Source organism: Diabrotica undecimpunctata, chromosome 3, assembly GCF_040954645.1.
Source record: "Diabrotica undecimpunctata isolate CICGRU chromosome 3, icDiaUnde3, whole genome shotgun sequence".
Classification (NCBI taxonomy): domain Eukaryota; kingdom Metazoa; phylum Arthropoda; class Insecta; order Coleoptera; family Chrysomelidae; genus Diabrotica; species Diabrotica undecimpunctata.
The window spans coordinates 22,656,563-22,684,342 of record NC_092805.1 but is presented as its reverse complement, the minus strand read 5'-3'; the positions used below and the strand labels follow the sequence as shown (position 1 = coordinate 22,684,342).

Below are 27,780 nucleotides of genomic sequence, written 5' to 3'. Positions count from 1 at the left end.
TGGAGTAGATCATTGTGGAGTGTTGTTTTGAAGTACCTACTCGTCTAGAATATGTAAATCTATTGGTTCTACCTCGAAAAGTTCGTATTGTTAGAAAACTGTTAAATAAAGGACAGTATATGACCTTGAAATTCCAATCTTTAAGTTTTTTCAATATAAGATGTCTCCATGTTGTGTCAAAAGCTTTTCTAATGTCAAAAAATACGTCAATAATTTTTTGATTTTGCAAAAGATTCATATATAGCTGACTTAAGTGTTATTAGATTGTCTGTTGTAGGTTTACCCGTTTGAAATTCACTTTGTCTGATCGTTAAGAAGTATTCACTTCAAAACGTATCTTTAATAACTCATAAAAATAATAACAGTTTCTTTCTTTTAAGGCTAACATTAATGAAATGAAATGGTAAAAAATAAACAAATCTATATAATAAGTTTATTTACATTATAAAACGTACAAATTTGAAGTTGTAGATTTGATAATTTTCCATACATGCAATTGTTTCTCACTCTGTTAAAATATTGCAATAAAGTATCAACGTAGCAGCCGGATGCAACTATGCATCTTTTCTTAGGTATAAAATTATCAAACCTGAACAATCTTGTCTTACAGTTAAAATTGTGATTGCTAAAAATTCCATCCTATTGTCTTATCTCTTACTCTAATAAGTATATACTACAAATAAGATAAAATGAAAAAAATCCACGAAGATTATATAGACATATTACAAAAATATAAACGTTCTTGTATTTCATGCTTCACGCTTAATTATCATACGACGATATACACAAATTGCGACTAAAATTAAATAGAACCGTATGAATTTACCATAGTACTCAGAATAAATGGCCAAAAGAGTTACGTTCTTTTTGTTAGAACTGAGAGACTTCTTTTGTTTTAATGCATTGTTACACAATAAGTTTATAATTCTGTGTTCTTGACGACCCTATTTTTACAAGTGTTGCTCCCGTTTTCCTCTCCACATATTTCTTTGCCTCAGTCTACTCATAAATTCGCTGTCCCAACACTACATTATTGTATTATTGAGTATATATTTGTTACTTCTGCGTCTATTATAGATTGAACTATTTTTCTTGCTCTTACAGCTATGATCCTTTTGTCAAAACTCCTTTAAAAGTTCTTACTTTTATATGATCTGCTGAATATTTCGGACTGGCTTTCGGCAAGAGGTAAACCATGATAATATAAGCCTGTACAGTTTTCTGGACTTCAATTTGGAGCTGGACTTCTAATCTTACTCTTTTGGTGCTTTACACAATTCAGATATAGGTCGCTCCACTGCATACAAGCTCTAACAACTATATATTGAAATAGTGAAGTGGCGGATGAAGTTAATATTCACTAAACTACAGTGTGGAATATAAATAGGTGTTATGGCGAAGCAGGAAGTATCTTAGATAAAAAGGTAAAGCCTGGGTCGTCCAAAACTAGTTTGAAGAAATGGGAATATTAATAAAAGTGTGCAAAAAAGTCGAAGAAATTCGTTAAGGCAATTACAGCTGAATGGAATCGTGAAACTGGAATAAATTTGTCAAGGGAATGCTGTCACAAGTAGATACATAAATCTGAATTAAATTTTTATTGGGTTGAATTACAGGTAACAATTTAAAATGTACTCGGGAGTTTAAAAAATTATATTTTTTATAGGCAAAGGAAAATTCATTGTTAACAGCAAAATAAGAGCAAACCAGTGGGCAAAAACTTTCTTGGTGGGTAGAAGATTGGTCCTGAGTAATTTTAAGTGACGATCAAAATTCCACCGAATGTGTTATTAATCACCGCAACCGAATTATTCGCACTAGGCATGGGGCAAGCACTAAACATTTCACAAAGACTGTTTGAAACGAACCGTAAAATTTCTTAAATGAATAATGATTTGGGGTTGCATTACAGTTTCAGGGTATATATGTTTTGAATTTATTGAGAGTACCGTAAATGTTGCGAAATATCAACAAATAGGTACTTCAAAACAGTATAATACCAAGAATTTTAAAATTAAATGTTGGCGAAAATTAAATTTTTCACCAGGACGAAGCAGCCTGTCATACCACCAGACAAAAACTGGTTTGAAAACCACAATATAAATGTTATTGAAACAGTACGGGATAAAAGGAAGTAGATACTATTTAACGAATAATCCACAACGGACATTGCACGAACTTAAAGCCAAAATAGACCAGATTTAAAATGAATTTATCCCTGAACAGTGCAGATCCTTAGCAGAGTCAATGGCCAACAAAATTAGAGCGGTCATAAAGTCTAAGGGCGATGCTACTCCGTTTTTAAAATAAATCTGTTTAACGTCCTTTTCAAATAGCAAAACGTGTAGATGAAGCTTCACTAGACAAATTACTCTTCGAGGTAACTTTGAGATGTGAACTTGAGATAGTTTCCGGTTTTCTATATGTGGTTGGTATTGAATTCAGTCGTTCAGTGCCATAAGTAGACACTATCCCTGTATCGAGCCAGTAAAACTTGTATAAGATGACTCTAATCCGCTACATTAATGTGATGTGATTCTGTTATATAGTCTGTTTCTTTAATTAATATTTATTGTAATTATTCTAATTCTAAAGAAACCAAATTTCCCAACTATTCCCGCATTTCTTCTTAACCTTTTCAGAAACATTAAAAATACCAAGAAAAAAGGACAGTAAGAGTTTTTCAATAGATACTGTACAATCAACTTGTATTTAACAAATCGTTCATTTTTATTTTCATAACTAATTCTTACGCCTAAATCATCTTTCCAACAATATCCATTAATAATTTAAAACGATAAGAATGTTAATTACAAATAACTTTAAAACAATTGTCTAAAACACTATATTACTGTAGTAGTGGGAACTGGTTGGTTTGTTTAGAATCACGACACGAATCAAACTTCATTAATGTTTTGTATGACGTATTTTTTTGTTAATCGTAATAAATAATCATTTGAGATATACCTTTCGATGTCATATTGTGACAATGTGATATTACATGTGACAAAGAAAGACTCAAATATGTAATCCATCTTCTGTATAACAGAGAAGTTCCCCTAAATATTATAAAAAACATCTACCAAAACAACAAAATGGAAGTCAAAATAGATGGACAACTTACAGAACCTATAGAAATAGGCAGCACAAATAGAATAAGACACGGGGATTTATTGAGCCCCATGCTCTTCAATTTGACCATAGATGAAATCATCAAAAGCAATATTGATAGCCCAAGATGAAGATACTCTGCAAAGACTGGTCCACAGATTTATAATAAGAGCAAAAGAATTTAATATGACAATCTCCTCTCAGAAAACTAAAACAATAGTATTCAGCAAAGAACCAACCATATGTAAAATAGAAATTGATGGCATCAATCTTGAACAAGTAATGGAAATAAAATACCTGGAAATTACACTGTTTAGCTATGGAGACCTGAACAAAGAAGTGAGATCAAGTACAAAAAGCAAATAGACTGGCAAATATACTGGCGGGATGCCTTATTAACACTATATGGCGAAACAGACACATTAACACTGAGATGAAGTCGAGAATTTATAAAGCCGCCAATGTAAGACCAATATTGCGATATGCGTCAGAAACAAGACCCGACACAGCCACAACGCAAAGGCTACTGGAAACTGCAGAGATGAGAGTACTTAGAAAAATTACAGGAAATAAGCTGAGAGATCGAAAGAGAAGTGAAGAAATTAGAAGAAAATGTAATGTACAGTGTATAAATGAATGCACACAAAATAGAAAAAAAGAATGGAATAACCACATAAGCAGAATGGAGGAGACCCGTGTCGTCAAAATAGCAAGAGATACGTCACCAAACGGCACAAGAAGTATCGGACGACCGCGCCAAAGATGGAGTGATAACCTTCCATAGAGGTATTAATCAGCCAATAAACAAGCAGAATTGCTTATAAAGAGAAAGATGAAGAAGAATTATTTGTAGTAAATGTGATGTTAAGTGACATAAAATATAAAAAGTCACTGTATCATCAATCATACATTAAGTATTTTTATAGAAAGTAAGATAAAAATTACAGAAAACATAAATTATGGAGAGGTGCGCGAAAGGGCGTATTTTCGCCTCGAACTGTTGGATTTCTCCTACCAAAGAAACGATCGGAAACCCGGTATTCATTTGGTAATCCGCAGAAGAGTATGTGCGAGCTATTAGTTATTACTAATTGTAAATTTACCTGCTTTATAGGCAGACATGGGTTTTTTAAAATTTGAGCATCGAAACTTCACCATAATTAATTGATGTATGTTATTAGAACAGAAAAAATATTAGATAGTTTTAAAAATTTATTACAAATGAAATAAACAATCAATTTGCCATACGTTAAGTAGCAAATTTTCCAGAAAATGTTTTTTAAAAAAAGTAAGACTTTGGATAACTGTGATTGAACTATATTAAAACTATATAGAAGAAGATGAGTATGAATTGTTAATGGTCAATGACTTTAATTAATTAAACCATATATAATGTATCCATAATTAAACCTTGCATATAATTAACTAGTATAAATGGAATACTAACGAACGCAAATCAAGAATCATTTCACCTAACGGTATAATAATTACAATATACTGCAATACGTCTGTGGGGTAGTTGATCGTTCACAGTTATTTGACTCCAAGTACGAATCGAGAGCCAAAAGAGTAATTTAAAGTTATAATTAATGTGTTTGGCTTTTGATTTGGACAAAATTCGACTAATTTAACTAATTTCTGATATAATTGACTTTACAATAAACATTGTAGTTAGAGAAAATAGGCCGTTTTTCGTTTTTCGTCGGGGTTTGACAGTTGAAATGTGTAGTATGAAATATTACAAAAAGACTCTCATCTAGGGATTCATCAATTTTTTAGTGGAAGTATTTTTAAGTAAACAATCGAAACGTCAAATTCGTTATTTTGCTCATAACTTAAAAAAATTGCTAAATTAAAATCGGTTAATAAACAAAAAAGTTATTGCAAAATGAACAAAAAAATCGCTGCTTTTGAATATCGTTAATAACTTTATTATTTATTAAAATTTGTTTAAAAATTAGTTTAAAGACTTGAGGGTCTTATTGTGTGACGAAGATGGTCCAGATCGGTTAAACAGTTTTTGCGAAATTTAATTTGTTTATAAGATTTTTTAATAATGAGCTAATTTGTAAGGCTAGTCTAGATAATTTGACTGAATGGATCTCAATAATCCAGAGCTTATTTTTTCGTCAAGACGTATACTAATAACCTATGGAAAAAAGATTAAAAAAATTACACTTATGTACACAAAATAATTTAATAATAAATTTCACTTTTGCTAATAAACATTTACAATAACTCCATAGAATTTAGTTCAAATTAAATGGCAACAAAATATTTGTAAAGCTGAAAAAAAGAGCTTCTACGACCCTGAGGAGCCAAGATAGCCCCTTTTATTTAATCACTGTTACGTTAATTAAACCTTTCGCTCACGGCGTCCATAAATGTGGACATTCATTTCTACGCACTCAGTTGTACGAAATTCTAATAGTACGACTGTTTGTTCATGTTGTCCACGTTGGAGGACCTCTAAATATACCATACTCATGCACTAGACCCATGTCGGCAAGTAGAAGAAACGATCGGGAAAGTTTTAGTAAGATTCTGGCCACTATGCACACATTTATACCTCGCAAAAAACAGTAATTTATTACCCACACTTTGTAAAAATTTAATAAAATGGTAAATTGATTTTTGGGTTTTTATTCTTGCTGAAAAGTGACGTCCTCACTTGTGGATTGTGTGAATAAACGGGTTCTTCTGCAGTATGTAAATAATAATCTAGCCCATTTATACTACTTGTTAAAATAAACGTATTTGTAATAGTTCAGTAGCCAACATGGACTTAAAGCGCCTATGGCACATGAGCAGCTGCATAATATAATAGAAAATCTTTCAGATATTAATTTTCAGTAGAAACTGAAGAAGACTTACAAACAGGAAATTGTGGTCCAAATATACTAAATATTAAAGATGAACATGAACTCAGTAAAAGTTGAGCCTGTGGCCGCTGCAGAACCAAGCTCTTCTTGGGCATTTGCTGATGGATTTGTTTATAAGATTTTTTAATAATGAGCTAATTTGTAAGGCTGGTCCAGATAACTTGACTGAATGGATCTCAATATATATATATATATATATATATATATATATATATATATATATATATATATATATATATATATATATATCTCATGATTACCTTATAAATAATCATCTCACCCCTAAGGATAATATCAAATAGCGTACCAAAGTGAGATATCTCACTCCACCCATCCAGTGGTTGTAGAAGATGTAACGTCAGTTGTAGAACTGGAGAGCCCTTATGCTATCTTCTGCGAGTACTTTACAAGATATTTATTTGCACGTATGACAGAGTTTACAAACCTGTATGCTGTACAGAATGAAATACGATTTTCTCCAACGACCAAACTTAATATTTTGTGGGTACAATGAAGGACGTTGAGCAACAAGGCAAGTTTTGGAAAGTTCGTCGTTTTTACGAAACAATATGCGCCCGTTTGTTGTCACTTCCATTGGAGACAAATCTGTCAATTGATGATCCGTTCAAAGGACCACTCAATGTGAAGCAATATATAAAAAACAAACCAAATCCACGGGATATAAAAATATTTGCAATCTGCAGTGCAAATGTTCGATTTTATAATTTATCAGGGAGCTAAAACAGAGTTTGACCAAACACAATTGACAATTTTTGGACAAGACGTGGCTGTCGTTTTGAAGCTGTGTGATCGCATGACAGAGGATAATTGAAAAGTCAAGTAAGAGTATTGTAATCAAAGAGTACTTTGAGTTCCGAGTAGTATAGAATATAAGGAGTGGGCGTAGCAGACTGAAGGACCAGCCGCGCTCTCCAAAAATGTAACAGGGTTTGAAAATACAATACTCGGGGAAAAATTCCCGGGCTCTGCTGGACCACATTTGCTCTTTCTTTTTTTAAAACTGGGGTACAACGTTAAAATAGTAACATTTATCGTAATTTCAGTGCAAAATTATCCAAAACAAAGCAGCTAATGACTACGGGACGTACAAATCTTTTCTTAAGTAGCTTTTTTCAATAAACATTATTTATAAACAGTATTAAATTGTTATTGATAAACAATATTTTCATATACTATTATTAAATTTGAACAAATCATTTTTTAGTATTAAAAAATTCTTTTTAGAACAGAAAATCGTATATATAAAATAAGAAATTATAAAAAATAGTTCCACATAGGTATCTACAACACATTCAAACTGTCAAACCCGTCAATACACTTGTGTCGAGTAAAAACCAACTTAATTGGTTTACTTTGTAAGTCCACATGACAACAGCGTAAATATGACGTACATCGATTTTTAATTCAAGTTCATTGTATTATTTCTTACAATAAAATGAATATTTTTATACACAGCATAAAAATATATTTTCAAATGGAAAATACAAATAAACAATTAAAACTTAAAAGCTAAAATTAAAAAGCTCTTTCCTAAATATAAATGCAAATGTTTTAGACCTTAAAGTAATGTTTCACATGTTTTATCGTCACTGGTATAAAATATCTTAGTGGTCTTGTAATGGTCCCCAGAAGTATTTGCTTATCCTATCTTCGTCTTCAGTCAAAAAGAAATCTCTACCGTGCTTCACGAACTCTTTTTGGGTAATTTTTCCATTTCCGTTGGAATCTATTGCCCTGAAAGCTAGTATGGCGTCTTGTTCTTTGAGGCCCAGTACATTGAAAAATAATTTAAATTCTTCTACGGTTATTTCTCCGGATCTGTCTTTATCAACTGCCTAAAAACATCAAAGTTAACAATTAAATAATTTACGAATGGTGTAAATTAAGTATAGGTACTAATTAAAGAGTGATGTCAGGAAATTAAACAATACAAAAGGTGTGTAGGGTAGGAAATTGGGGTTCCTAACCGTCAACATAAGCATAAAAGCATAGCTGATTAGATTATTTAAGTGTGGTTTTAGAACTTAAACAAATTTAAAAAAAAGGAGAGATGTGCTGAGCCATGGTGTGTCATTCATTGAAGAATAGATACCACCTGCCACGATCAGGTTTTGTTTCTGTAATTTAGATAGACCCACTTCTCTCCCCATATATATCTTTTTCTTCTTTTGGTACCTATTCGTTTCGAATATTGGTGATCATTCTGGCTATAATTATTTTATTAACTGATGCTTTAAATAGATTAGTTGTTGTTGTGGAGAACCATTTCCTCAGGTTTTTAACCATGATATTCTTCTTCTCCCAATTCCTCACTTTTTGAATACTTTGTCTTGAAGGATTATTTTCAGTAATCTGTATTTAGTGCTGTTTCTCATTATGTGTCCGAGATATTCTAACTTTCTCCTTTTAATCGTATACATCACTTCTCTTTCTTTCCCCATTCTTCGTAGTACAGTCTTGTTGGTTATCTTGTCCGTCCATGATATCCTTAGGATTCTTCTGTATAGCCACAACTCGAAGGCTTCAAGTTTTTTCTCCATTGCTTCAGTCAGTGTCCAGGATTCAACTCCGTAGTATAATATCGAGAAGAAATAACATCGCAGGAGCCATACTTTTATTTCCAGATTAAAGTTGTGGCTTTTAAAGAGTTTGGCCATGTTGTTGAATAGCCTTCTCTATTCTACATTTTACTTCTTGTGAGTGCTCCCATTGTTCGTTTACTATTGTTCCAAGATAGGTAAACTGTTTTACTCGGTCCACTGGTGTATTCTTGATAAGTAGTTGGACGTATCTAATTTTATTTTTGCTGATGACCATAAATTTAGTTTTTGATATGTTTACTTGTAGTCCAAATCTTTCACTTACTTCATTTCCTTTGTTTATTAGTTGCTGTAAACTGTTTAAACTGTCTGCAAAAATAACAGTGTCATCTGCATAGCGGATGTTGTTTAGACGTTCTCCATTTAAAAGAATTTCATGTTCGCAATTTTGCAAGGCTTTACTAAATATTTCCTCTGAATATAGGTTGAATAATATAGGTGAAAGTATACATCCTTGTCTATCGCAGAATCTGGGTCGGTTCATCTCTAAGATTTGTTCTTATTGTGGCTGATTGGTTCCAGTATAAATTTTGTATTATACGTCGGTCTTTATCATCTATTTCGGCTTTTGTTAAAACATCCATCATTTTTCGGTGTTGAACTGTGTCAAATGCTTTTTGGTGGTCCACAAAGCAGGTGTAGATATCGCAAGTCATATCTCTGCATCTTTGGAATAATACCTGTAGACTAAACAGTGCATCTCTCGTACCTACGCCTTTCATGAATCCAAACTGTGTGTCTTGTATTCTCTCTTCGCATAGTTTGTATATTCTGCGATGTATAATTTTAAGAAAAAGTTTTAGTGTATGGTTTATTAGACTCATTAGCCTAAATTTGTCCACGCTTACCTCTCGGTTGTCATTAACCAGTTTACTTACTCTTCTGTTTTTACATTTGCCTGTAATGCCTCTTGCCTTTTTATGCACGTTGAAGTCGTCGTATTTACTTTGTAGAATTTCGATTTCTTGGCATTTTTTCTCCAGTTCTTTCTGTTTTTCTTCTCTAATCTTTTTCTGTATATCTCGTTGTAATGTTTTATACATAGAGTTATTGTTCTTGTTTTTTCCTTCCTTCTTCTATCAGCTGCAGAATCTCTGTCGTCATCCATGTCTTATTCTTACCCTCGTCGTTCTTCATAAAATTGTCTTTAATGTCGTCTATCGTTTTATTAAGGGATTCTATCTTCTCTTCTGTGCTTTCCGTTGTATTATCGATTTCTTTAAATTTTCTATTTATTGTTTTGCTGACTATTTCTTTTACTTCACTACATTTCAATTTTCGCATGTCAAGTTTTTTTACAGTTTTTTCGCATGTTTTCTTTAACTTGGTTCTACACACGCCCACTAAAGGATTGTGGTCAGATTGAATATCAGCGCCTGGGTAGGTTTTAACACTGTTGAAACTATTTCGATATCTTTTGTTAACAAGTATATAGTCTATTTGGTTTCTTATAATAACGTCTTCTCCGTTGTCTCTAGGTAATTTCCACGTATGCAGGCGTCTAAACCCTATTCATTCTACAAATTCCCAATCGTCAACATAACCACGTGTAAGCCAAACAGGGTCGTACTGATTTACGACCTATGTATCATATGATTTTTAAAAATATTTACTTTTGAAACTGTTAGTGTAAGAATTTCTTGAAATTTAATCATTATATCACAATTAAACTAAACTCTAAAAAATAACACGACCAGTAAATAACTTAACAATAACTATAACATAAATATAACACAATATAATTAACTTAAAAATCAACACGATACAATTTGAATTTAAAATGATGGCAAGTTAGGATCTGTAACATGAGAATATGTCTCGCTTACGGTAATAAATTAATTTTTATAGCCTCTTGACGAATGAGACGGCGAATATCAACACGTGCTCATGTTTACTGATGGGAATTTGGTAAACGAATATACTTTAGGTGGTAGTTTGTAAAATGTGTTTAGCACGATTAAGTGATGTTCAGCTGCAAAGATCCACATTGGTTCTCCTATCTCCATATCTAGCAACTTGTAATTTTAAGTACCATATTTTTCCAAATTGAAGGTGTTTGTTGGTGCACAGTGCTTTTTGAATAAGGGAAGATTAAAAAAGTGGCTCCAAGAGCCGAATATGAAAAGAATATACAAAAACTGGTTATTTCTCTTTTTCCCAATCTTAAAAAATAAATCTTACCGCTTCAAATTCTTTTGAAGCTGTGCGAACCGATGTAAGATGTGATATTTCTGTATTGGTATTGCCATTTCTTAATATTCTACTAAGGTATTGTATGTATTTTTATTTTAATACCACAACAATGTGTTTCATACATTGTGCGATAGATTATATTTATATCTTTTTAAGAAGTAAGTCCACATTAACGTGTGAGTTTTCTCTACTTTCATGATGAATTCTTAATAATAATATTAATCTCAGCCCCTCTACTTTGAAGAAGCTTAATAGGTGTTGAAATATCAGAGTCCTAAATCAGATTTGACAACCTCTTTGTGAAAATTTGTTCTGACAATCACTTAAAAATTAGCAGATAGAAGATATGTTGTAACGTTATAAACGTCACATCTTTATTAATGTATATTTAAATAATTATTTTATTTTAATTTCTTTATTAATTTAATAATTCCTTTATCTCCAGTTTAGTTTTTACTATTTTTTCTTCAAAAAGTAGTTGGCGCCCTCTGTCTTTCTTTTCTTTCTCTTTCTTTCCGGTAGAATAAATATTTGCCTTCTCTCTTTCTGTCCGGTAGACTAAATATGCTTTTCTATCTTGACAGAAAAGCTAGTTCCATCATAGATATACATCCTATGACATCTGTGCTAACTTCATTTCAGTATCCCACCTACATTCTGTCAATCAGCTTTTCTGACATAGTGGGATATGTTTTTTTTGTCTATAATTAAAATTTATAAAAAGAAGGCAAAAATTATTATAAGCTTCATTTTATGGTCTGCAACATTCTCTTGGGTTTATTGGCTGGCTTATTGACGATTTTATTGACCATATTCAAGAATTAATTAACCATATTCACGGTTTATTGGCCGTATTATGAAAATTTATTGACCATTGTAGGACCTATATATATATATATATATATATATATATATATATATATATATATATATATATATATATATATATATATATAATGTCGGTTTACAACGTTCTTCGGCGTCTTCCGATTTCCAATCTCCATCTCATTCTATCGTTCCGTAGATCGTCCTCCAGTTGTCTTTCTCTGATTTCTTTATCAACTCCTTCTCTCCAACTTCTTCTAGGCCTTTCTGGTCTTCGCCTACCTCTTGGTGGCCATTCAAGAATTTGTCTTGGTATTCCATTGTAGGACCTAACCACTTAATTGGGAGGCTAAACTCACATAGTATAACTGCAGTTCTCCGGAGGACCTAACGTCTTATTGGGAGGCCACACAAGCAGCCCATTGATGTCATCAATGCCATAAGTATCATTCTCACTAATTCATTGTTAAGCATTGGCAGGGTTGATTGTTTCCTGTTTTTAATAAATATGATTAGTTAAAATTTGTTTTATTTGCTATCAGCTAAGGGTTCAGGTTTGATTCGTAGTTTAAGAGAAGACGGACTCACAGTTGAGATACTGAGCTAGGCGAAGCATAGACGATAAGCTCCCATGGTTGATTGAGGTATTATTTTTATAACAGTATTTCAATTCTCTTTGTTAGTCTTATCGTTACAATGTATCACCTCTCGAGAGGCCGCACCTACATAATTAAAATTCAAAATGAATATATAATACAGCGCTGATGACCAGAGCGATTCATGGCGTAAAATTTTTCTACTGCTTTTCTACACATATTTCTTTCGATTACAATGTTTACAACAGATGCTATTTTCCGAGTATCTATGAATGCTTCTAGCACTTCTGTCACTTATCTTTCTTAAACATCTTTCAATCCTTTGAATGGTGCTTGACATTCTTCTCATACTTCATTTAATTCAAGCTTCTTTAATATTGAGATTTTCTGATATTATTTTTATCATTGTAATTAATTTATAACGGTTGTTCTGAGAACTTGTTATTTTCATAGCCCCATTTCTTTTTAATACGTTTACCTACTAGTAGGTAGCGACATAAAAATTGTATGTCTGTGACTATTTCTCTAAAAAATTAACATATAGCATCATCCAAATCTAGTTATATATTCAGAAGGTATATTTATGTACAAATATTTATTTGGTGAACATTGAGAATATGGCATTCCCTATCCAATTGAGTCGTGCGAATATTGTAATTAGAATTTTCGTTTCGTGAGCGAACGATATCTTAATGCTCTCTATAAGATGCGTGTGAAATCATCCAAGACATGATTTACCACGTGGTAATTATAACTCCGGAAAATAAATAAATTTGTACTTTTATCAGTTTTTAACAATTAATTATTAAAATATTTCGCATTTAAAAAGTGATAATTAGAAACATTTATTTGTAAGTTTTCGTTTATCTTCTATTCGTACAGCAAAAGGCTGTTTTTCAATATTTCTTACAGCAAAACAATTTCTCAATGTTTAAAATGTTCTGCTATAATTTCTATAGATAAATTCACATTCAGATGACAGCGTTCCAGAGATAGGCCTGTACTTTCTATATGCCAGAAATAACTACATTGTTGTCAGTTTTTAATCGTACCTACAATCGTACGTTATGGGCCGGCTCCTATAAAAGAATTATAATTTCGGAAATATTTATGAATGTGAAACGGAAAAATACTACATTTTTTTAATTATATAATTTTTCTGTTGGTATTTTAAAAATAGAAAGTTATATTTCGGAAATCTGGTCTTTTCGGAATTATATCTTCTGTTCAAAATTGTTTACAATTCGTGGAAATGAAATAATTATTTGTATAATCCGTTTTTGATCTTAATGTCCTTTTAATGACACACTTTCTCTACCTGCATTTACAGTTACAGACATTAAAAAATAATTTAGAATTAAAAAAATATACCTATTTATAAATTCAAAATTATTGTCTAATCCCAGCAATTATAAATTCAGGTAAATACTTGAGAGTCATTAAAAGAATTTTCAGTTGATATCAGACGTTTGTGTCGTGTCAGTGTCAAAATGGCCGCGAGTGTAATAAAATTCAAAAACGGTAATTTGTTAAATAGTGAATGCAAAAAAATAGTGTTAAATGTTTTTAACTATTTATCAAACAGTAATAATGATAAAAGTGTATCAACAATAGTGCGGGAAGTTTCTGCTATGACTGGAGTCTCTGAGCGAACGATATTCCGATATAGAAGTGAAAGTAAAAATGGTCCACTCGTAACTCCTATAAGAAAAAAAAGAACCGGTTATTTGAATAGTCGTGAGAATAGATATGATGAAGCAACTCGGTCTAGAATAAGACAAGTAGTGCACGGTTTTTTTATGGACAATATTCCTCCAACCCTTGACGTAGTACTAGAAAAAATTAAGCAAATGGAGCATCTTCCGAATTTTTCCAAGAGTACGTTGAGAAGACTATTGCACGACATGGGTTTTATATATGGCAAACAAGGTAGAAATTCAATATTAATAGAAAAACAAGAAATAGTCGCTTGGAGGCGTCACTATCTCCGGGAAATAAAGAAACTGAGGAACGAAGGAGCCAATATCATTTATATGGACGAATCATGGGTTAATACTGGAATAACCAATGGGCAAGTATGGCAAGATACAACAATAAAAAATAGCCGACAGGCTTTCGTAAATGGACTTACCACAGGTTTAAAAACTCCGACCGGAAAAGGACCAAGATTTGTTTTAGTCCATGCAGGAAACAAAGACGGATTTGTTGAAGGTGCTGACATCACTTTTCTTGCCAAAAAAGGTGCTGAAGATTACCATGAAGAGATGGACGGAGATCTATTTGAAAAATGGTTTGAAGAGATGTTAATACCGAATCTCCCAAAAAATAAAAAGAATGTCATTATCTTGGACAATGCATCTTATCACTCTAGGAAATTAAATTTTCCCAAACAATATTGGGTGAAACGTCAAATTAAGGAGTGGCTCTATGAAAAGGACATTTATTTTGAAGAAGATTACTTAAAAAATGAACTTCTGGAAACTGCTAATGTATTTAAAAATATTTATGACAAATACAAAATTGATTGTATTGGTGAAAAATACAGGAATCACAGTGACGAACAATGCCGCGTAGATGTACATATCTTAAGACTTCCGCCTTATCACTGTGAACTGAACCCAATAGAAATGGTGTGGAGTGAAGTGAAACGGTACGTGTTCTCTAAGAATTCAAGTTTCAAACAAAACGACGTTAAAACATTGATTTATGAAGGTTATGATAAAGTACAGAACAATGGACATTGGAAAAATTACGTCAACCATGTTATAAAATTGGAGAATAATTTTTGGACAGTAGACAACATTCAAGATGACATTGAACCTATTAGAATTTCATTAAACGATGACTCTGAAGATGAACTAGATTATGAAAATGAAGATGATTGAAAATTGTTTTTCGGGGGTATTCTTTTCTCAGTAAAGGTAATAAAATATTTAGTTGATCTGGTTGAAATGTAGCACACTTAAATAACTCATTAATCGACATAATTTCAAGTAGTTATATTAGACGTCATTATGCAAAAAATAAAGTTATGAACATTTAATAAATTAGTGCACAATTGAGGCCCCTAGAACACAAGGGGTGTAAGTACCAAAAACAAAGTTTTGAAAAATCTTTGTTCAAAGTTCGATATAAATTTAAAAACCTAGGTAGCAATTTTTCAGTTTTCAGCATGTTTTCAATGACATGTAATTTTTGATGGTGTTATTGTTGTTAATGTAGAAAGTTTGAAGCCAAAAGTACGTGCCTGTTGTTAGATATCAGTTGCTAAGTGATAAGCAACTGCACTTACACCCTTGTGTTCTAGGGGCCTCAATTAGGGGTTTTTTGCAATTATCTCAGTCATTTGTTTATGTATTTTAATTTACAAACTAAAAAATTAAAAAACTGTTTAAGATCTGCAACATTTATTTGAAACATCTTTCCCTAAAATGCACGAGGAACAAAATAGACAAAAAAATGATTTTTTCCAAACTTCATCTTTCTTTAAAAAATAAACAAAGCAAAATTGGCTGTAATTCTTCAAGGAATTATCATCAGTTATCCCTTATCTACCGTTTAGAACATTAAAAAACCTGTAGAATATTTTTCATATTTTTTTCCCTATTAACTGCGGTATTATGTATAAAAGCATTTTAGGAATTATTACCATTTATTTCATTCACGAATTTTCTATTAACAACTTTAGCTTACCTAAACATATCTTAGTTTACCGTGAGTTTGGCCCTGCTTATTTTACAAAAGTAGCAAAACTTACAATGGCAGTAGAATTGGCAATGGCAACGCTGTTATCCTATATCCGTACACTGCCATCTCAACGTGACTTTATCTATAGTTGTTTTCTTGTTATTTTCTGTTAATTAAATCGTAAGCTAGCTTGTGGTCGATAAAGATATAATTCAAATTTAACAATTTCTTATGAGCTTTGAATCATTTTAGATATAAGAATTTGGTTTATGGTTGATATACCAATCTTTACTGTTCGATATTTCTCGATATATTTGTTTAGAAAGTTAGCGAATATTTTTCACAAATTTCGTGAGGACTTTATATATAACAGCAAATAATAAAGTGCCTCTTTATTTTCTGAATGTCTCGTATTTTGTACATAAGACTGGGATTTTATCCTGTTATTTTTATTCTGGCGTTTTATCCTGTTCCCAGATATCCAGTAGACTTGTTATGTATTTCTAGTATTTCTCAAATTTATAGGACTCCACACTTACAATCACACGACATAAACTATAAACATGTATTATAGAGCCACCAAGAAAATATCTTATTAGATTAGGCTTTTAGTTTGTATAAAATTTTTAGCCACTTCCACACAATGACATTTTAATGTAAATTTGTATAATCAATTGCATATTAAATTAATTATTTATTGTTTATTTAGTTATATTTGGAGATGACTATTTTTTTCTACAAATGTCATGTGGTAGTGATTAACATACTTTCCCATAACATTTAAACTTATAGCCTACTCTAATTAGAATTTTTTTTTTGTTGTTCGGTATTTACCTTAAATAAGTAAGGCAAAAAGGAATGCGCCTTCCTGACCAGTCTTTTATCATTGAGCACGTGGTGCATATTTTCTAAATATCTTTCCACTGAGACTAGGTTATAGGGGGATATTTCTCCAAACTGTTTCTCCCAAAGATTCTAAAAAAATAAAAATCAATAAATATACACACGTACATTGGTGAATGAAATGAAGGTTTTAACACGTTTTAATCTTAGCTGAACATACAATTTAGAATACGATATGTGGCTTTAAATAACTAGGGTAACGTTAGTGCATATTAAATACGCATGCGCCACCGACCAACACTGTTTAGTTTAGCGTGAAGTATTCCATGTTTGAATACAGCATGATACGCATCCACTACATAGTGTTCTTATTTACTCTGATTTTTTCCATAGATCTATGTTCAATAACAATACAAAGTCGATAAAACAAAGACAAAACAAAAACATTTCGCAAAGTTTCGCAACAAAATGGCGACAAATTTAATACATTTTTGCGACATATTTGTTTTTTTTTTGTTTCAAAATCCGAAGATTTTGTCACGAGTCGGTAAAAATCAAAGAGTCTCTGTTTTGTCTACGTATTTTACGATAAGTTGTCGGTGCTGTGTGGACGGCGTCTGTTTTGACACAATTAGATTTTCGAAATATTCGGTTGTAACGAATCTTTCTAGCGTTAGCTACTAGGTAGGTCAGAAGCTGCTAACGCGCACCGCACACTGTTTCTTCCAGATCTTTTTCTCACTACTTCTTCCGCTACTAGAGTATTATAAATTCGCACTGAAACTAGGTGAGAGATAACAGGACGCAGAGGACATTGATCCCTTAATCACTGCCTCTGTCGATCAAAACGCTACTAACTATGTAGCTTGGAAGAAATAGATCTCCCTGTCTGAGTAGACAGGGAGATCTATTCTTCCCGTGAACATAGCCACACTTCCCGTGTGGCTATCTGGACAGCCACACGGGAGGCCCTTTTTGCTGTACAGGTGTTATTTCAGAGATGCAGGGATGTGAATTGAGACATATACGTATGCTTTATAGATTACCAGAAGGCATTTGACAGAGTAAAACATGACAAATTAATGACTCTAATGCAAGAAATTGGAATTGACAACAAAGATCTTAGAATTATCAGAAACATTTACTACAATCAAACGACCAAAATCAAAATAGAAGACCAGTTAACTGATAAAATTGCAATAGAACGTGGAGTACGACAGGGCTGTATTTTGTCTCCATTGTTGTTCAACATTTATTCTGAATGGGTATTTAAGGAAGCTTTAGACGGTTGTGCGAAAGGAATACTAATAAACGGTGAATGGTTGAATAACATTAGATATGCAGATGACACTATAGTTTTTGCCGATAATCTGAATGACTTACAGATATTAACAAATCGCATAACAGAAGTCAGCAACAGATACGGACTAGCTCTTAACATAAAGAAAACCAAATTTATGACACATTAGTAAAAAACCAATACTAAACGCTCAACTTACAATCAACCAACAGAATATCGAAAGAGTCGAGCAATATACATATCTAGGCACCAATTTAAATAGCCAATGGGACCACTCAACAGAAATTAAACAGCGAATAATAAAAGCAAAAGCAGCATTCGTTAGAATGAGAACCATTTTCAACAGTCGAGACATATCATTAAAAACAAAATGCCGTCTATTGAACTGCTACATATTCACAGTTCTGCTCTACGGAATGGAAGCATGGACACTGACTGTTGCATCTATGAATCGGCTCGAAGCTTTCGAAATGTGGTGTTATAGGCGCATCTTACGTATATCCTGGGTTGACAGAGTTACTAATGTGGAGGTCCTGCGTAGAATGGGGAAAGAATGTGAAATTCTCATGACCGTCAAAACTAAAAAGTTGGAATATCTAGGACATGTAATTAGAAATCCAGAACGTTACGGCCTTCTCCAGCTGATTCTCCAAGGGAAAGTAAATGGTAAGAGAGGACCGGGAAGAAGACGCATTTCCTGGCTTCAAAATTTACGAAAGTGGTATAACACGACTACCACTGAACTGTTTCGCGCTGCAATAAATAAAGTAAAGATAGCCGTGATGATCGCCAACATCCGGAACGGATAGGCACTTTAAGAAGAAGAAGTCTGAGTAGAATCCACTACAGATGTCTTAAAAATCGTCAGTTGAGTATATTCCAACTAATCACAACTACAGTCTATGCAGGTCTGAAACTTGGTTATTTTCTTTCTTCTTGGAAAACAGCAAATATAATCATGATACTCAAAAAAGGTAAACCCAGGACTGATCCTGAATCCTACAGACCCATATCACAGCTAAAAAATCTAGGCAAGGGCAAGATCTACTAGAAACTCCTAAAGGAAAGACTCGTAGAGTTCCTAAATGTCCACAATATCATTCCATAAGTCTAATTTGGATTCAGACCTGGTTACACCTCGTTCCCTGTCTTCACTTCGATACCCAAGTAACACATATCTGCCGACAACACAGCACTCATGACCGTGGACAGGGATCCAGCGGTATTTATTATGATGTTCTAACTGGAGAGTTTCACTCAATCCCAATTGCTCCTTCTCCTGAAAATCCTGCTGGATTTTCAATCATCAGTCTCATACTTGGGAATGCATTTAACAAGAACTCTCAATTTAGATATTGAGATTGCACAAATTTTGAACAGGCTAAGAAAACGAGGGATCCATAAGCGGTAAATTCAACCTACAAAACTGTTGGATCCACCATCAAATGTGCTCCCATTGCTGCTTGAGCGAAAACAGAAAAACAGGATTCTGGCCCCAAGTAGAGGAAAATTCTCTATAGACTCTGCAAGAAGGTGAATTTCTATCCTACAAAATAGTTTAAGAACAATAGATAAGGCATCTCTAAACCACTAATCGACTCAACTTATATGAAAATAATGTTAAAAACCTTACCTTAAGAACATCCTGAAATTTTTTCACTTGTTCTGCACGTAAATGACCTAGATTAATAAACCGATCACTGAGCAGTTTAAAGTCGTCAAAAGAAATAACGCCATCCTTATTTAAGTCGAGGATTCCATGGAAGGTTCTGATTTTTCTTCTCCAAAAATCTGATTCACCCTAAAAATAACCAATAAATTATTATTTGATATAATTTCCATCACTTCTAAGGTCACTCACAATAAAGTGTAAACTTTTATATTTTGATTTAGCTAGAAATGTCACCAACTGATATAATGCAAACAGCAGCTGGTTGGTGGGGAGAGTCGTGCGTGGTTTCGAAACTAGCTTTTGAAATTGGTATTTGGCTCAATAGAACAACTTACCGCAAATAAGAAGAAAAAGCTAGGAAGAGAGCTTCACTCAACTTTTTGTAAATAGAAGGAAAAAAATTAAGAAATCTTAAATCTTTAACAACAAATAAAGTTATCAAAGCCAAAAATGTAAAAAATATTGAAGTTACAATTTTTGATTAAGTATTTTCAACGCACTCTATAAATGCACTCTATAAATAAATAACAAATATGTTCGGTGGAAAGAGTCTAAACGCTTTCCAAAGCTTATGCAGTCTGATCTTTCTTTCTCGTCGTTGTTTTTAGTGAAAGAAATTAATAAATCAGCTTGAAACAAGAACAATTTTTTTCAACAAATGGTTGAAATGGAAATAAAAATAAAAGGGATGAAGAAATTTATAAATTTTTTAGGTGGTAAAATACAAGAAAACTGGACTTTTACAATTCTACAAAATATAATATTTAAAATTAAATAATACCTTTTGATCAGTAAAGATCTGGTTACCGTTAATCAAAAATAAAAAAAAAACAAAAACAAAAAATCTAATATTTACTTGATCAGGACTTAACTCGAGTTTTAAGAGAAATACCTAATAATTTAATTTAAATCTTACACTATTTGTTGGGGTAAATCGCTTGGTTTGATAACTCGCTTGGGTAAAACTGATACACTAGTAGACTTTATTGTTATTAAAATAAACTTACAAAAATCTCATTACACAAATTATTTTTACGCTCAAAATTAAATCTGTTTCTAACTTCATTGTTTTCTTCTTTTTTCATCTGCTGTCACTTCTCAACTAAAGGTGTGGACAACTGCACCCACTCTCACCGCAACTGCACTTATGTTTTAATTCTCCGTAACACTATTATTTCTTGACCTTTGACGATTTCTAGACAATAACTCGGAAATGAAAAAAATAAAAAAATCTTTATTCCAAACAAAAACAAAAGGACACTGTGGTTATCAAGATGCAATTTCTCTAATACTCAATAGTAGTTCAACTGATGGACAAAGATATAATCTTGTATTTTCCAAAGATCCAACAATTCCCAAGCTTTTCTAAGTAACAAGTAACTTACAGTTATTGATGCACTGCATTTTAAAAATTTAACATTGACACTACACTGACCATATAAATTGCAACAAATTTCAGGAGATTTATAGCATTATATAAGAATAAATTCGTATTTAACTGCGATTGATACTATATCATTACCACTATATATTTCTTAATAGAAACACTTATTTTATTAAGATTTCTGCACCTAAACAAATCAAACGAATCGCCAAGATCCACACGTCTTGCTTCCCACAAAAACCACCGAATTCCTCTCTTCCTCTTTGGAAAGGTATCAGTTCGAACCTATGTCAAACTTTTTAGCCAATCGAAGCTTATTATTTTAAATAAGGGTTGAAGATCAGACCACTTCAAACAATTGGCATCTTAATTTATCTGAGTATAAAATTAACAACGTTTGTAACAATTTAAAAGAACAACTTTCCCCAAAGTACACAAGAATTATTTGTGTATAAGACATAAATCTGGAACAAAAGTTCAGAAAACTAGATGTTATGTACTACTCTACGTAATAAAAGCCTGGAATATAATAGTGAATATGCTTAAAACACTAGAGGCAAGACATTACAGAAGGGTATTGCACATCAGTTAGATGAACAGAGTACATAATAAAACAGTGATAACTAAAATCGAGAAAAATAAGAATATTGTCGTCTTCTTCTTCTTTTTATGTAGACATTACTCTGTCTGTTTTTTAATGTGCCTCCAGTAAGTTGTTGTTCCATCGTTTTCGTGGTCTTCCTACTGATCGTCTTCCTATTGGGGAACCGTCTCTTGCCGTTTTTACTACTCTATTTGTTGTCATTCGGCTTATATGATCGTTCCATTATACTCTTCTATTTCTTACCCAGTTCTTGATGTTCTCCACCTTCCATCTACGTCCAATATCTGTATTTCTAGCTCTGTCCCATGGTGTCATACCGTCAATTTTTCTATCTCTGCTGTTTCTAACATCCCTTTTTGTCCTCTCTGTGTCAGGTCGTGTTTCTGTCGCGTAGGTATGTCATTATTGATCTGATGACTGTTTTGTAAATGCTTCCTTTCATTTCTTTGCCGATATTTTTATTTCTCCATATTGTTTCATTATTGTAAATCATCTTCACTTTGAAAGAGTAGTATTGAGTCGTCTGCATAGCAGATTATTTTAAGTTGTTTTTCTCCCATTATATAGCGTCGCGTCGGTGCATGATCTTCCCGACCTAAAACCTTGTTGTTCTTCTGCTAGTGTTATAATTTCATTAAGTTTATTTGTATCACTTTGGTTGTTAATTTTAGTGTTGTTTTTAATAAATTAATTATTCCTCTGTAATTTTCCGGGTCCGATTGGTATCTCTTTTTGAAAAGAGGTATTAGGACGCTTGAACTGCATTATTGAGGAATTCTGTTTTGTTCTATTATTTTTTGGATTAGTTTTAATAGTTGTTTGGTCAGATCTGGTCCTCCGTACTTTATGAGTTCGTTCGGTATTATGTCCTCTCCTGGTGATTTTCTATTTTTTAATTTCCTTAATGCTTCCTTTACCTCTTCCTCCTCAATATTTATTTCTTCGTTTGTCGTCACCTCTGGTGTTGGTGGTTCATCATCGTCACCTTTAGCAAACAGGGATCGAAAGTAGTCTACCCACGTTTCCTTCTGAATGTGTTTCGTTTTTATTAGTTCGTTCATCTCTTTTCTTTGTCCTCTGATCATTCTCCATATTTCTTTTTGTGTTCCGTAGAAGTCGTGTTCCATCTGTTTTGAGAAGCTCTGTCAGTGTTTCCTTTTTATTTATCTAACTAAGGTATTCGTTTCATTTTTGATTCGTTTATAGTGGTTATATGCCTGTTGTGTTTGTTGTGTTCTGTATTGTAAAGACGCTTTCTTCTTTTTTTCACATTTTGTCTTCACTTCCTCTCCAAACAATGGTGTTTTTGATATGTTAGTGTTCGTTACTTTCCTCTCTTAAGTGATGCTGTTGCTGCGTTAATTATGTTATTTTAAAATTTTTCTCAGCTTTCCTTGATGTTATCGTTTTCTAATATTTCGTTCCCAGCGATTTTCTCTGATATTCTTTTCTGTATAAGTATTCCGTGGATTCCGTATTTAGTCCTTCAAAGTCCGCTTTTTGTTTGTATTGTCGCCGCTCTCTTGGATGTGTTTCAGGATGATTCTTGCAAAATGTATGTAAAGTGTATAGCACTAGTCAATATGGAGATGCTTGTCAATATGACAGTCCATACGAATTCGTTTATGTCATTGATATCGCTTTTTGAAAATAAGTACCTATTACGTTAATTTATGCCTTTTGTCATAATTTTCCATACATCCTTCTGGAGTAGTTGTTACATAATCATATCATTACTTATATAATCTATGGATCGTTTCCGTTTTTTATTTAATCTTTTTTGAAGGCCATCGAACTACCGTCAGATAAACCATACCTACTAATCAGGAGCCGAGTATTTTTAACAATACACTCGTATATCTATATCTATGGGTGAACGCACCTTCTTTGCAGCCGACATAATTCCACAGTATTAATAAAGTTTCAAAAGACCGTTTAGTAAGGTTGTTTAAAGATTAGATTGTCTTATGTTAATACGTAGGAAACAACCTTGAGAATTATATATTTGTCTACTACCTGTGGCTATTGAAATTCAAATCATTTAATAATATATTCTTGCCGAATATTTCAAATGTAACACCACGTTTATAGTACTAGAGAAAGGTAATAAAGTAGAAACCTTGGTATTAGTATTTAATTTGATTTTTGTGTGAACATTATGTTTGAGCATTGTTCACAATTGTAAGAATTCGCTATAGCTACAATGATAGTGTGGTACCAAAAGAAGAAGAAAAAGAGAATAGATATAGTGAACTACTTGATAAATCACATTACCAAAGTTTTCACCAAAATCATACACAATAGAATATATAACAAATGCGAAGCAAATATACCGGAGTCACAGTTCGGATTCCGAAGCGCATTGGGCACAAGAGAGGCGATCTTCAGTCTACAAGTTTTAATTCAAAGATGCAGAGACATGCACAAGGACGTCCACTTGTGCTTCATCGACTTCTCCAAGGCGTTTGACAAGGTCAAACATGATAAACTCATGGAAATGCTCAGGAAGATGCATATTGATGGCAAGGATCTGCGCATAATAACCAGTCTCTATTGGAACCAAAGTGCCGAGATAAAGATGGGCAACTTACACAGTGGGAAGATAGATATTAAAAAGGGTGTACGACAGGGATGCGTCCTCTCGCCGCTCCTGTTCAATATATACTCTGAACAAATCTTCAGAGAAGCACTGGGAGAAGTTTCGGAGGGTATCAAAGTAAACGGAGAGGTAATCAATAATATTAGACATGCTGATGACACAGTTATTATCGCAAATGACTGCAACGAGCTTCAAAGACTTATGCAAAGCATACACACAGCAAGTCAAGAATATGGTTTAGAACTCAATACAACCAAAACTAAATGCATGCTCATCAGCAGAACACAACAACCTCCGATGCAATTGACATTAAACAATCGAAAAATAGAACAAGTGGAGACATACACATACCTTGGAACCACAGTCAACACAAAATGGGACCAGTCAACAGAAATAAGATCACGAATTGAAAAAGCGCGAAACGCGCTCAACAATATGAAAAAGTGGTTCACAAGCAAAATCTCAATGGAACTAAAATTAAGACTGGTCAAGTGTTATGTCTTCCCGGTCTTGTTCTATGGAGCAGAGGCATGGACCACAACGGAAGCCACCCTGAAGAAACTAGAATCCTTTGAGCTGTGGATATATCGCCGTATTCTTCGGATATCCTGGACAGACCACATCACTGACGTGGAAGTAATGCAGAGAATAGGCAACAGCAAAGAAATAATCTTCACCGTAAAGAAACGGAAGCTTGAGTACTTCGGACATGTCATGAGGCATACTAAGTACCGGCTGCTACAGTTAATAGTCCAAGGAAGAATCGAAAGTAGGAGGGGACCGGGAAGAAGACGACACTCATGGATGCATAACCTGCGACAATGGTTCGGACTAACATCGACCGAACTATTCAGAGGTGCCGTAAACAAAGTCAAAATAGCCTTGTTAATAGCCAACGTCCGAAACGGATAGGGCAAAGGAAGAAGAAGAACTACTATGCATATTTGTAACACGAAGAACAATAGATAGAGCAGAGTACTTGTTTCATTTCAAATTCGTTTGAGGTAAACCGTTTTCATGATATTTCGTTTTTTGTTGATTGTACTATTTCTTTCTAGTGTACTTGTTCTTTTTAATGTACTGGTTCTTTCGTTATCTGTAACACGACTAAAATCCATGAAAGTTTGCTTGTAATTTGGTTTTATGTTCCCAGCAGGTGTTTGATTTCGTTTGGTGCAAACATTTTGCCCTAACCGATCTATTACTCCTAAATACTGCTTAGTATTTTCTTACTTTTCCTCTTTTGCACTCCCCTATGATTTTGTAACATACTTCTTACCACTGTAGGTATTCCCCTATCATTTTGGAATCAGGGACGGATACACGGAGAGGGAAAATAATTACTCCCTCCCCCTTAACAAGGTCCAAAATTAAAGAAAACCTATTACCGTTGATTGAATATCCGAATTCAAATATTCTAGCAACGCTATTTTGATTGTTGTTTAATTCATTTCATTGGAAGTTCCCCTCTCCAAAAGGCAAATGTCTAGATCTGCCACTGTTGGGAACTGCAGTTGGATTCCCCTTTTAGGCAGCGTGTATATTCTTGCTTTGGTTTACAAAAAACGGATAGTAAAAACACAGAATAAAACGCTTAGCATAAAAGATAAACATAGGAATCTGATTTCTGATGGTGACGTTTGTAAGACGGAAAGATCATTTTGAGGAAATACTAAAAGAAAAAGACATAGTGACTGAAGATTAAGTAATAAAAACAAAAAATGAAAGAATTTTATTCCTTGCACAACTAGAAGAAATCAAAAAGAAAATTGTAAATCTAAAAAACGACAAAAGCCCGGGAAATAATGCAATCAACGCTGAACTTATAAAATACTGACGAGAAAAGCTTCTGCTTCTTCGGGTGGCATGAGCAAAGCTGCACGTTGGCGATTAAATATCCATTTCTTTTCTATAGTCGTGCGACGACCTGTCTAACCTCTTCAATCCGAAATTTCAACGAAAAGACCCGTACACCGTCCTGCAGAAAATAAACGATATAATCTACCGCATTGTTTTCATCAAGAAGTAAACCCAAGGTAGGTCATATCAAGAGATTAGCTCTATACTGTGGAACTGATCCACCCTGTTGGCTTCAATCGGTCCCGGATAGACCATTTATTCTAGGCGAATAACTATAAAGGAGGAAGCAGTGTTACGACGGTTTCGTGAGATTTATTAATATAGAAAAAGTCCCTTGACGAAAAATAAGTAGTATTAAGGAATAGAATGATCGATATGTTATCTAAAAATCCCGAAATGTCTAGTAATGTCTGGAATGTCAAAAAATGTACATAAACACAAGAAGTGTAACAGTATTATAGTATTTTGAAGTTTATAGTTGTCGTTGTGTTAAAGTATTGTAAACAAGTTGATGTTTGAATAAATTTATTTTAAACAAGTGTAATTTCATGTTGTAACTGGCTGATTGACACCTAGTCTATGCCAATAAAAAAAACAAGTGTAACAATATATAAAGCATATAAAAGCAAAACCAGACATTTGACATTTTTTAAATGAAATGAGATATATGGATTCCATATATAAACATTAATAGAAATCCGTTTTTCTGACCCTTATGTTCATAAAAAGACCTTATGTTCATTTGTGTACACTTGTTACGTGCAAAGGCAGAGATTTGCCTTTAAACCAATCCGGATGCGACTTCTTAGTCACGTGCTGTCGTGTTTGTGCTGTTGTCATTGAACTCATATTTCGTTCATACTTTGTACTCACATTAAGACCAAACGTGGTGAACATACCTTATGAATTAGTGCTCATGAAAATAAACAATAATTAAACATTGTAAACATGAATAACATTATTATTGAACCAAGTCCAGCTGGTAAAGGGCGAAAACCATTGGTAAATAAGGATCAGTGGAAACGAGAAATAGCAAAAATATAAAGGTATGTTCACATTGAAGTTTTTGTTTAACAACTGATCGGATTATATCATTTTACTTTTTTAGGTATTCTTGGCGATGCCTTCCTGAATTTTCCAGGTGCGCTCATAACACTAAAGTTCATCAATGGTCCTCGGTGACAATGACCGATATCAGAAAATTCAACGAAAGCTTTTATAGCAAACGATCGAAATCCTATCAAGACATGTTTGTATTGAAGCACTGCGTAACAAGTAATCCAAAAAGACCTGGTACGAAAATTAAAGAAAACGTTCTAAACAAACCAAAAATAGTCAGTGTAAAGTACACCATCAACGCTTTAAGAGGATTAATTCCTGTATGTAAAAAATATTCGTAGCGATACTGAGTATTGAAAAAAACAGAATTGAAAGGATATTAAAGGAGTATCATAAAACAGGAGTTTTGCCAGCAGAAAGAAGAGGAGGTGACAGAACTTGACAAAAGTTAATTTGTAAAAAGCAAGCTATAACACATTTCACTGAATCTATGACTTGCTACGAAACTCATTATGCCAGAAATAAAACAGTTGTTAGATGATAT

General features: G+C 33.1%; 1 protein-coding gene across 1 annotated transcript in view; it reads right to left on the bottom strand.

The window, feature by feature from the left end:
* Window positions 1-419: 419 nt before the first annotated feature.
* Window positions 420-27,780, bottom strand: part of CBP (sarcoplasmic calcium-binding protein) — a 68,979-nt gene continuing 41,618 nt past the window's right edge. The window contains exons 3-5 of the mRNA XM_072525527.1: window positions 19,692-19,859; window positions 16,750-16,890; window positions 420-7,849 (exon numbers count right to left, since the gene is read on the bottom strand). Of these exons, the coding sequence (XP_072381628.1) occupies window positions 7,619-7,849; window positions 16,750-16,890; window positions 19,692-19,859 (540 nt within the window). The 3' untranslated portion in view covers window positions 420-7,618. The remainder of the gene's footprint in view (window positions 7,850-16,749; window positions 16,891-19,691; window positions 19,860-27,780) is intronic.